We start from the raw sequence: 12716 nt of genomic DNA, 5'->3' as shown, positions 1-12716 counted from the left end.
CACGTCCATCCATCTTCAACTTTGTTCTGATACCAGTTTGTTGAATTCAAATCGAATGTTCATGAGAAAGATATGCCGAGAATACACAACTCGGAAACAGAAAAAACAACAACAAAATGAACAAGATACACAGTGTTTAACGTGGAAACCCTAACCGGGAAAAAACCACACGATAAATAGAGATCCACTATACAAGCGAATACAGAAAACGCTTACAATCTTCTCTGATGCACACAGAGGATAACCGGCTTAGGGTTCTTAGCAAGTTCATTGAACTTTGCTGCCACTCTCTCTTCTCTGTCACACTCAACAGCAAAGGTTCACAACTATTTTGTTTTACACTCACTATGTTTTCCCTAAGTATATTTATACTTATACATCGTATAGGCTATTTACAAATGTTGCCACTGCTACTGTCATTCCTATTATAACAATAATAGTTATTCAACCGACTGATCGACTAGTCGACTCCAGTGTCAATTGTCTAGTCGACCTTGTCTTCTACAATCCGGTCAACCCAACTAGTTGGTCGTGTTTTCGACTTAGACTATCCTACTGTTGACTCCCCCAATCAACTCTTCATGTCTTCGATTGTCAGTACTTGGCCTGACCAGTTGGCTGCTCCCATAGGAGGGGCATATTCCTAACATGATGTTCCCACTCCGATCCCAATCTACTACGACAACATCAATAGCATGCAGTTGGCAAAGAACCCCGTTTTCCATATGCTCACATGAAGCACATAGAAGTGCATTATCACTTTGTGTGCTAGTGGGTCTTGAGTGGTGAAGTCAAACTCCGGTATGTTTGAATGGATCGGCTGGTGGTCGACATCTTCACCACGGCGCTCGGATCAGACAAGTTATAGCACTTTTCAGAGATGCTTGGTTTACAACATCTCCACGTGCGGCCCTTGAGGGGGAGAATAGGTGGAACAACAAGGGGAGAGCAACAAGAGAAAGCCGAATTAGATGCGAAATCGACTGAAGAGTTGGAACAGGAAGCAAAAGAGATAGAGTCGACCGAAAAAAAAGACGAGGACCAGAACATGATGTGGTAAAGGGCCTGGAAAAGGAAGAAGAATTGGAGACAACCAATTCGGACACGAGAGCGAACGAATCGGAGGCAACTAATTCAGTCGAGTAGTTTGATTCGGATGAGTTGAATCACATAAAGGCTGATCGAGCAAGAGGGCCATTAAAGTCGATGCTGACACGGAGGAGCCGACGGGTCAAGAAGCGTCAATATCACAACAACAAGGGAGCTGAGATGGGCATGATGAGCGGACAAGCCAATCGAGGAGGCCGAGATGCGCGGGACCAGACGAGTCAAGGAGCTTGAGCAAGGCGTGAAGATGCTAGGAGGAGCTGGAGACAAGGATCGGCGGATGCTGACATAGAAGATCGACCTGAAAGTGAGCTTGAGGTAGAGGGTTGCATGAGCAAGCTCAATGTGGGCCAACCAACAACCGGCTAGTTGGCCGGACTAAGAGACGGCCAACAAATGAAGGACGGATAGAGAAATCTGACCTGAAAATCGAGACTGAGGCCAGTGGACAGCGACGAGCAGTAGAGCTGGTTGACGGGCCACACATATAGTGACCACCGACGTCTGACTAAGCGAACAGATGATGACAAAGCCGGCCGCCGAAAGGCGATGCTTGTAAAGACAGTTTGGATAGCTGGTTGGATAGCCAACAATCATCGGACAACCATCAAATAGCGACGACCGGCGCATGGAGCCAAATAGGCGGTCAGACAACCGGTCGAATAGAGAGACGGTCAAACAAATGGGGGACAGAACCAGCTGGACATAGAGACAGATAGACGGTCCTAGAGCCGACTGATGGATAACGACGGGCAATGGACGAAGATGGAGATGGCGATGGAAAGAGATCAAGAGAGAAGATAGAGACAAACAAAAGTACTCCGCTCAACATATGAAGTAAAGAAGGAGAAAATCAAGAAAGAAGAAGAAATCGAAAAAGAAAAAAGAAGAAGAAGAGATAAAGAGAGAAGACGAAGAAGAAAAAGGTGACGAAGAAGAAGAAGGAAGAGAAAAGGCAAAGAGGAGAGAATGGGTAAAGCCATGAGATGAAGCTCGAGATTACGCAGGAAAGGAAAAAAAGCGGAGGTTGTCATAGATGAGCATGTCAAGAAATTAAAGAATTCGACGACAAAAGAGGAAGAAGAAAGCAAGGAAAGAAAGTAGAACAAAAAGAAAGGGGTAGAAAACAAAATTTCGAAAACAAGAGGGCATACAACTAAATTTCATAAGGGCATATGATAAAATTTCAAAAATGAGAGGGTAAAAAATGAAAATATCAAAGACCAAGGGGTACAAAACATTAAACTCACCACCTCACATTAAGAAACCGGAGAATACACATACACGCAACGACTTTACGACCCATGCCGTAGCGGATGAGCCGATTGGTGTGTGATCCAACTGAGAGATGTGTTGACCGAATGAGAAGGTTTGGGTCAAGCAAACCTCTGATCGAAGTTATCGATCGTGGAGCTGTGATTCGGTCGAGGGATCTTCGACCAACGAGACGACCGATAGAGTTTTGGTTTATAAGAGTTGACATGGCAACTGGGTTCACCTTGCAATGCATTGTCCCACAGGCGTGGCATCTGTTACTCATAGGAGTGTATGGGGCGGTGTAAGGGTCAAACGCGATAAAGGGGTTGTGGTATATGCGTAATGTATACGAGTGTGAGTGAGGATAAATATATGTATGAACACATCCACAATTATGTGCATGTGAACAAGAATGTAACGATCTTCTTTTGTAACTGTCATATAATGCAACTATTACATTATACAACTACCCCAACCGGGGCTTCTAGGCGGTGTAGCTCACGTTTCCTTATTTTCTTAATTGGTTCTACACCACGTTGAGTTGCTTTGAAACCCGACATCTGAGGGCGCTTGGTTCTTCTTTGGTTTTCTACTTCATCAAGGAAGTGGACGAGTGGTGCATTTGTGTCCACATTCATCGTCTTCCCCTGTCCATGAAAAACTTCATTGGCTACATGTTGGTGAATATTAGAAAAGTTATTGTTAATATTTTGTAGTTTATTCTCTCTATGTTGTTTTAGCTCTAAGATATATCTACCTAACTTCTATATATCTAGAGTATCTAATAGTTTGGAGAGGGTGGGAGAAGGTTCGAATATGTCTTGGTATTTTTCCCTTATCTCGGCGTAAGTTGGACACTTGCATGTAAAGTGGTACTCACCTCTATTTCTATGTGACATAATCTACATATCCATTCCTCTCTAGGGACCCCATTAGTACGACCATTCTCAATATCAAGTTCGTGAGACGATATTCGAAGTTATCGATGACAACCCTTAGTGCATTTGGTAAGAATATATCTAGATATTTTAGTTGTGTAATAAAAACTAACTTAGAGAAGTGGATGAAGTGTTCCTTATAGTACAACATTTTAGATTTGAGTGACTCTACTGGGCTGATCCATTTATACCGAGTGTAAATTTGGCATATTTCTTGGCGTATTAATTTATTATGGTCCTCATGAGAGATTAAAATTTGCAAGAAGCCAACTCACCATCATGCTATACCAAGAGCTAGTATTTCCGGACTCATAAAGTATTTGAGATGCCTCAAAAACACATGGTGAAGGTTCTTCTTGCTATCTAAATAATATTTACAACATTGAAAATACAACCAATACCAAACATCTGAGGATGGATGTGGACTTGGAGAAGGTTTTCGAGCTTGGTAAACTAGCGATTTACATTAGGAGACATTTGGATTTCTTCACATTGTAATTTGAAACCCGATGTTTTTGGTTAGGGTAGAGTGGAAACATGTGGTTTGATAGGTCTCACCATACCCCATCTTGTTAGCCATCTAGTGGGACATATATTAGTGGCTTCATTCTCGATTTAAAAAACAAATGTATTTAAAGGGAAGAGGTATATTCCAATGTTCAATACGCCATTGTTTATTGTTGCACATTCACATGCTTAAACAAAAGAAATGAGAATCCTCGAATATGGAACACAATCATCTTGCATCTATAGTGAAACATTGTGTAACATAACTTATCATCATTGAAATGAAACTAGACATTGATCTTTGCATGGTTTTGTATGATCCACGATATTAAGTTTCATTCTTAATAAATAAATAAATAAATCTTCCTACATATATGAAGACAATGCATTCACCAATTCATATTAATTGGTATGAAAGAAAGAGTTTCCTAAAGCCATGTATTTTTTTTATCAATCCTAGAAATGAGGAAGATAATTCAAGCATCTATAATTTAGAGCCACCAAAGGCGAGTTTGATAGAATTTTGTGACCTTGGCAGTTGAGTTGCCAGTAGGTGGCGTAAAATTGAAGTTGCTGGCGATAGTGTAGCCATAGACGCCACGAAAGTCACCAGTGCCACCTGTCACGGCTAATTCGAAGGGTTGTCCACTACCAAAGTCGGCCTCACCTTGTGTGGTGAAAGTGCCCTTGAGACCCCCTTTCTTGGGATTAACGTAATGCACAACAGTGTTGACAAGAAAAATGGTGGCATTGACAGTGTTGGAGGTCACCACAGAGGTGCCGCGAATGACGCCCAATACTTGGGATGTTGGGTTTCCTGTCTTGGTCAATGTGTAGTTATAAACCACTTGAAGGCCAACACCAGTGAATGTGCCTTTGGCCGGAGGAACAGCTGCTGAGACCATCCCAAACTCATTCACCCCAAGTTGTTGTTGTGTGTAGTACTTCAATACCACCTTCTTTTTTGCTGCAACACATGCCGCCATTAGAAGCACCATGAGTACCATCATCTTCATGTAGGAAACGTTATATCTAGACGCCATTGCTATAAGTATTGAGATGAATTCTAAGTACTGATGATGAGGTTTTCAAGAGAGATATGGAATGACCTTTGCAAGGATTTGGCTAGCTTTGAATACAACATGTAGAAGCTTAGTTTAATTGTAGGCCATGCTTACTTTTGTGAGCACGAAATGATATTTTAATTTCATCGTGACATGATCATGGAAGTAAAGCTCCGAAGGCATGCATTTCAATATCGTCATGATGAATTTCATGTATTCGAAGTTGACCATTCAATAATATGACTAGTTAGTTCCAATATAACTTTTAATTTTCCATTCAATATTAAAGTGCATCTTAAATCACCATTACAAGCCTCACGATTTCCCCAAACATCATTTAATGTAAAAGGAATAAAGAATTTAAGTACAAATATTTTATCCTAAACAACTTTTGAGAATATTAAAGAGGCAACTCTCTCCATGATGGTCTGGTTCATCGTTTCGACTAGGCCATTCAACATTGTCGCCTTCGGCACGATATACTCATGCCGGATTCTGTTTTACCGACAGTTCTCCTCGAACTGCACTCGGTATTCACTGCCATTGTCCATTCGGACCACCTTCAAGTTCCATCCAGTTTCTCTCTCGGCTCTCATCTAGAACACCTTGAAGACACTCAGTACTTGATCCTTCGTCTTTTGCACGTAAGCCCACAACTTATGACTATAATCATTTATGAAGGTTACAAAGTACTGTCCACCGGAATGAGACCTTGGATCTGCATAGCACACATCGGTCTATAAAAGTTCAAAGGTAGTTTTCTTCTACATCAGAGGCCTAGATCGAAAGGTGGCTCTATTTCGTTTGTCGGCCAGGCAGTCGACACATTTGTCCAAATGCACATTCTTCACCTCCGGCAAGAGTTGTTTTCCGGCCATCATCTCCATACCCTTCTAACTCATGTGAGATAGCCTCTTATGCCACAACTCTCCGATTGTGTCGGTTGCCGCATTTACCTCATTTCGGCTCAGTCGTACATGCATCACGTATAATGTATTTTATTTCTTGACCCAAACCACAATCAAGTTCCCCCTGTAGAATTTCCATGTGCCATTTCGGAAGTGACCACTATAACCTTCGTCATCGAGCCGTCCGACCGATATTAGATTCAATCAAATCCTTTCGAGTCATAATGTGAGTGTCATGATCCTTTCGATGCATGATGTGAGTGCTATCATGACACCCTCCACACTTGTTCGAGAGACTTGGGCATTAACCAATGTAAGACCCAAGAGAAGGACAATGCCGGTGAGGAAGCAAGGGCCGACGTAGATGCGTCCGACAGAGAGATAGCCAAAGAGATGGCTATGGACAAGATGACACAAGCAAAAGCTGATAAGGATGAGAATCCCTTCACACATGTTCCGGAGAGTTCTGCAGTTATGCCCGAGAACCAACATAAGTCCAGAGATGGAAGGTGGCGGTGAGGAAGCGAAGGTCAAAGCTAATACATATGATGAAGCGGAAAAAGGAAGAAGCGGAAAACATGCAATCTGGTAGTCTAAGGGCCTAAATGTGAGCATGTACCTGAAGCATGGGCTACAAGGAATAGTCAAAGAATAGTCAAAGTCGATGTTCGGATAAGGCCTAACAAAGACAAGCTTGGATTGACAGAAGAAGGAAGATTGAAGTGTCTTGTCCATAAAGGTGATCAAAATGAAAGCAACACATGCATGGTGCATGAAGGGTTATGGTTAGGGAAGGCGGAGGAGGCCATGACAACCGGTCGTGGTGATGCAAAGCTTTGTCGACGGATTTGGTGGTTTGGATGGTCCCCATGGCTATGGTGGAAAGAGTGGTCGTGATGGCATTGGAAGAGATCTAAGTAGGCAATGAGCGGGTTCAAGGTCAGTCTCAATCATACATAGTTAGGGTATGAAGAAAGGAAAATATTCAGAGAAGGAATAAAGATTTCTACTAGGCGGATGTAACTTGGTACTACACTTGGCACATACCGGTGGATGTGCAGGTTTGGTGGGGGTGAATGTGCTGTGATTCTTCACACACGATATGAAAAATAATGAAAAAATTATTTTAGATTAGCTTAATGTTTTGGTATTAAAAGATGGACGTGTTCAAGAGCTTCTGAAACTATATATGAAACGAACAATTACCTATCCAGTTATGTGAGTATGAAGCTTGAGAAGATGGGAAACAGAACTGTAAGATATCCCACATAAACAAGAAAACATCGGATCTAGCAGTATATAAGTAGACCCAGAACCCATTACTTTGTATTTGTGTGTTTGTAGCATATAACAGTTGTGGTGATTAAGGCCAAACCATTCAGACGAACGGATGAGACTTAATTGCCTGGACGGACTGAGGTGGATGAACTAAAAACGATTTTGGAACGGGATTGATGGGTCAGGATGCATAGGACGCACAGATCGGTAGGGATGCACGGGCTGTCACGTAATTGAACGTGGAGGCCATGTAGCTAAAGTAAACGTTATTTGGTACACCGTAATTGAACGTGAAGTCCATACAACTAAAGAAAACGCCATGTGGGACGCATGCAACTGACTTGGGGGGATGGAAACTGGAGTTCCTTCATGCAAGTGTATCTTCAAGTGGTAACAAAGAAAAATCCTAAAAGGAGGGAGTGGCTCAAAAAATCTTAGAATTTGGGGGAAAGGAAAAATCTATCAAGGAGAACCCTAACCCAAATTTTCCTTATGGAAGCCATATCTCTCTCAAAAACCCTAATATTCCTTACGGAAGTCATATCTCTCAAAAATCCCTAATTTTCGTTATGGAAGCCATATCTCTAGAAAAACCCTAATTTTCCTTACGGAAGCGATATCTCTCAAAAACCCTAATTTTTCTTATTTATTAATCTTTTTAAGCCTAAACTTCTATAATCATAATCTTGGGATAGATTGTAATTTTTTTTTCTTTGCTAATGAAAAATTACTAAATTTTCTCATTTTCGTTAATTCTTAAAGTATAAATGCACAAATTTGTATCCTCTAGTCGGAGGCCCCGAGGTTCTGCCTCAAGTTCACGTGTCTTTGTCGTACCTTCACGACAACGCATGATCGGGAGAAGATGGGAAATAACTACGTATCAAGTTATGTGAGTATAAAGCTTGAGAAGATGGGAAATAGAAATGTAAGATATCCCACATAAATAGGACAACATCGGATCTAGCAGTATATAAGTAGACCTAGAACCCATTACTTTGTATTTGTGTGTTTGGAGCATATAATGGTTGTGATGATTAAGGTCAAACTGTTCAGACGAACGGATGCGATTGAATTGCCTGGACGAACTGATGTTGATGAACTAAAAACAATTTTGGAATGGGATCGACGGGTCAGGATGCATGCTACGCACAGATCGGTCGGGATGATTGTAATTGCTGAATTGTTCAGAATGGCTAGGCAATATGTGTAGTGCACGAGCCTTCACGTAATTGAACGTGGAGCCATGCAGCTAAAGTAAACGTTATTTGGGATGCCAAAATTGAATGTGAAGTCCATACACCTAAAGAAAACGCCACGTGGGACGCATGCAACTGAACTGGGGGAATGGAAACTGGAGTTTCTTCATGCAAGTGTTTCTTTGAGTGGTAACAAAGAAAAACCCTAAACGAGGGGAGTGGCTCAGAAAATTTTAGAATTTGGGGGAAAGGAAAAATCTATCAAGGAGAAAACCCTAACCCTAATTTTCCTTACGGAAGCCATCTCTTTCTCAAAATCCCTAATTTTCCTTATCGAAGGGTTATAACTCAAAAACCATAATTTTCCTTATGGAAGTCATATCTCTCCAAAAACCCTAATTTTCCTTACGGAAGCCATATCTCTCGAAAAACCCTAATTTTCCTTATGGAAGCCATATCTCTCGAAAAACCCTAATTTTTCTTATCTATTAATCTCTTTAAGCCTAAACTTCCGTAATCACAATATTGGGATAGATTGTAATTTTCTTTTCTTTGCTAATGAAAAATTACTAAATTTTCTCATTTCCGCTACTTCTTAAAGTATAAATGCACGACTTTGATATCCTCTAGTCGGAGGCCCCGAGGTCCTGCCTCAAGTTCGCGTGTCTTTGTCGTACCTTCACGACAACGCATGATCAGGAGAAGGTGGGTCTCCTCATGGATAAAGGGCTCACGACCGATTGGACCGTTGTTAAGAGAGTATGTAGTTATGTTGACAAGCGGCGGGAGTTGAACGATGCGGGGGTGTCAGCGGCCGAACCGACCACCGGGAAGAGGACGGAGGAGATTCCGACTCGGTCAGAAGATACTAGGAGGTGGCTCGAGTCAGGCGTGGTTCCAACCGACGTGGTGAAAGGCCTATTCGGGGGCACAAATCTGGAGGAGCTATCGAGGATGGTACGAGACCTCTAGATTGCCCAGCCCGGAGGGAAGGCGACGGCCAATCACATGATCGGCGCCCACCGAACGACCAGAGGTGCATGTGGTGTAATGCCTTCGGCCACATGCAGAGAGAGAGTGAACCGATATTGCTGAAGCACTCAAGAACAATGTTGTGTACCTCTAGAATGGATGGGTGCACGTATGTGACACGCGAAGGCCTCTCGAGGTGAACACCAGAAGATGTGGCATGAAGAGGCAAATGGAGGAAGCCGTGGCTCGGAATGCCAAGGCCATTCACTACTCGGTGTCGGTAGGGACCTGGGTAGGCAAAGAGAAGGGCATCGGATCCGGAAGTAGTACTAGACTCTCGTCACATGTGCTAGAGGGTCTATCTGGCATGTGGTTAAGGAAGGAAGAAGCGGACTGTGCGGAGAAACGGGTCCAAGAGGGCACCCGATGGGACGATCTGGTAGAAGAGAAAACCAGCTTCGTTGAAGCCACGTGCTAGCACTACGAGGTTCTAGTAGAATATAAGCGGGCTGGAAAGGCCGGTCCTTGAACCGGTATGACACCCGGAGTGGGCCGAAGAAGAATGACGAAGGACCAGCCGGCTCACAGGAGAAGACGAGGTTGTCAGGCTTTCAGTTCCGGTCGGAGATAGAGAGACCAATGGACCTGCAGAAGGTCTTGGAGGAAGGAATCCTCGACAACCGGGTGGAGCTCACCTTGAGGGAGGTGCTAGGGATAACAATGAGGGAATTCCATTATTCCATCATGGACGTGGTAAAAAGGAAGCGGTTTTCGACGGAGCCAGGGTCGAAGAAGCCGGTTGAAGTGAATGCGGCCCACATCGAAGAGGTGGCGATGGAAGAGGAGTTTCCGGATAGCCACTATATGATCCTACACTGGGCCAGAGTGACGACAGAGACCTCGGTCCAAATCGGGGATGTGAAGGAGCCGGTGGTGGCGTTGATCAACCACGGATCGGAAATCAATTTGATGTCGATGGACTTCTATAAAAAGGGGAAGTGGCCGATCAACACGAAGCATGATTGGAAGATATGCACGACAACCCGCTCTACCGAGGAGCTTCATGATGTGTGCCTGAACATCAAGGTGAAGGTCGGTGACGTCGAAATAGACCAACATTTCTTCGTGTAGGAGACATCCTCCCACCCGGTAATTCTTGGTGAACCTTACATTATGGCGGCTTGGATGGAAATGAAGGTGCTGGACAACGGTTTGACATATGTGAGGGTAAAGAGTCAGGACGGTAAGCACTCCGTCCACTTCTTAACAGTAAGGCCGAATCATGAACAAAACCGAGATTCTCTCGACGGAGAGAGCCGAGAGGATCTTTAGAGAGGACTATCAAGGCATGGGGCCATGATAGTCCGGACAACCGGAAGAAACCCCACACATGTACATAAGTAGGAAATTTTGGCTCTCTAGAAACCCCACACATGTACTATAGCCGGCATTGGTGGTCGGGAGAAGAAGCAAGTTGAAAGGCGTCTGAAGGCACGTGGAGCCTTGGACCTTGACAACTCGAGTAGTAGTGTCGTAGAGGCGGTCTCATTCGATGACACCCTTGGGGAGATCAAGAGGGTAGTGGAGGAGTATCTTAGCGAAGATCGGGTTGTTCCAGTAAATTCCGTCGAGATGTACGAAGTTATGGCGGACTTCGGGAAGATGATCAGGTCGGATTGGACCGCTCGAGTAGATACAAAGTACAAGATTGTGGACTGGAAGGTGAGGCCAGTCATGGCTCCCTTGCCGGAGGACAGCTGGGAATGGATGAAAGGGGTCGCGATGGACCCGAGTTTATGAGATTTGGCCGACATAGGGCACTGGTTCACCGATGAGACGCTACGGGAGCTGAAGATTGGTGGGGTTGGCTTCCTACTGCCGACAGAGTTGGACTGGTTTTAGAGGATGCTCGGGATGCATGGGAAAGCCTTTGTATTCTCATCGGGGGAGATTGGGTGCATTGACCCGACAATCGTAGAACTGATGGTGATCTTCGCAGTGTCGCATGTACTGTGGAACCTCAAACCGATTCCGGTACCAACAGCTCACATCCTGAAGTTGATGGAGCTGTTCAAGGAGAAGGTCAATATGGGTATCCTTGAGCCGTCAAGCGCCCCATACTCGAATAAGTGGTTTATGGTGCCGAAGAGAACAACACACTGCTCTTTATTCAAGACATGCATCAGGTCAACAAGGTGACCATTCGAAATGAAGGAGTCGGTCCAACGATCGACGAGTTTGCAGAGGCCTTCGCTGGAAGGTCTATCTACTTGGTCAACGACTTATACTCTAGGTATAACTAGTTCCAACAAGCTGTGGAGAGTAGAGACATCACAACAATGCGAACCCCTCTCGGCCTAGTTCGGATGTGTACCCTACCGCAAGGGGGAACCAATTCAGTGGCGCACATGGTGAATGCGATGAACAAGGTGTTGAGGGACTGCATCCTGAACATCACCCTGCCATTTTTGGACATCCCGATCAAGGGATGTTCATAGGACGCGAAAGATGAGTCGATCGTGGCAGACGGATGCCTGGGATTTGTTTTGGACCACATCTCTGACTGCAAGAAGATATGGCACAGGCTTGAGGGCGCTCGACTTACCTTCTCCGGGTAGAAGTAGGCTTTCAGACAATCAGAGATCCTAGTAGTCAATGACCTATGCGGGCCATATGGCTGGAGACTGTCTCAGCCGAAGGTAGAGGCCTTCTCGGCGATGAAGGAAGAGTATTGGTTGGTCACGGAAATCCGACGGTTCCTTGGGGCGTGCACCTTCTACCACGTTTGGATTCTGAACTACGCACATATTGTCAAGCCACTCTATGGCTTGCTAAAGAAAGGCTGGAAATTCAAATTGAGCAACAAGCACATGGAGGCGATCCGGAGACTGAAGGAAAAGCTAACGGCGGCACCGGCTCTCCAGAAAGTGGCGTACAAGAAGGGCACTCCGTTTTCGTGATGGTGGACACGAGCCCGACCAGAATCGGATGGGTGATCAATCATGACGACGAGGCCGGCATGAGGTTTCCCATCCGGTTCGGCGTGAAGGTACTACGCGACCGACAATGAGGATTTGCCGTTAAACGCGAGCTCAGGGGTATCGTTTCGGCTGTTAAGGCCGACAAAGACTATTTGATAACGGTGGAAGTAATTATCGAGACAAACTGCTTGCCGATTCTCGACATGGTTTCCCGATGTGCGACTCCAGACTTGATGATGCTCATGTGGATCGCGTATATAAAGTCATTAACAAAGGAAAAGGAAATTATAATATGTCCCAAGATTGGGATTTAGAAGTTTTAGGTTTACTAAGATTAATAGAAAAGAAAAATTAGGGGTTTTTAGAGATATGGCTTCTATAGGGAAAATTGTTACGAAACAGGTCCCTCCGGATGGGAAGTGAGAAGAATAGTCCCTAAACCCGGCTATGGAAGACCCGGTGAGAACCGGATGTGGAGTATCCGGCAACGGAAGACCCGGTGAGA

General features: G+C 44.3%; 1 protein-coding gene across 1 annotated transcript; it reads right to left on the bottom strand.

The window, feature by feature from the left end:
- Positions 1-4026: 4026 nt before the first annotated feature.
- Positions 4027-4918, bottom strand: LOC147867410 (uncharacterized). Its single transcript, XM_087339604.1, has one exon. The coding sequence runs from the start codon at positions 4850-4852 to the stop codon at positions 4301-4303; it is 552 nt and encodes a 183-aa protein (XP_087195730.1). The 5' UTR covers positions 4853-4918; the 3' UTR covers positions 4027-4300.
- Between the last annotated feature and the right edge of the window lie 7798 nt (positions 4919-12716).

This window comes from Azolla caroliniana, unplaced genomic scaffold (genome assembly GCF_043228905.1).
Source record: "Azolla caroliniana isolate FFs.n. ecotype wild unplaced genomic scaffold, voAzoCaro1.0.p SCAF_2, whole genome shotgun sequence".
Lineage (NCBI taxonomy): Eukaryota > Viridiplantae > Streptophyta > Polypodiopsida > Salviniales > Salviniaceae > Azolla > Azolla caroliniana.
This window is presented reverse-complemented; position numbering and strand designations above follow the sequence as displayed.

Bases quoted from the DNA above. Each gene is read 5' to 3' on its own strand.
- LOC147867410 (XM_087339604.1), bottom strand. From the start codon at position 4,852: ATGGCGTCTAGATATAACGTTTCCTACATGAAGATGATGGTACTCATG.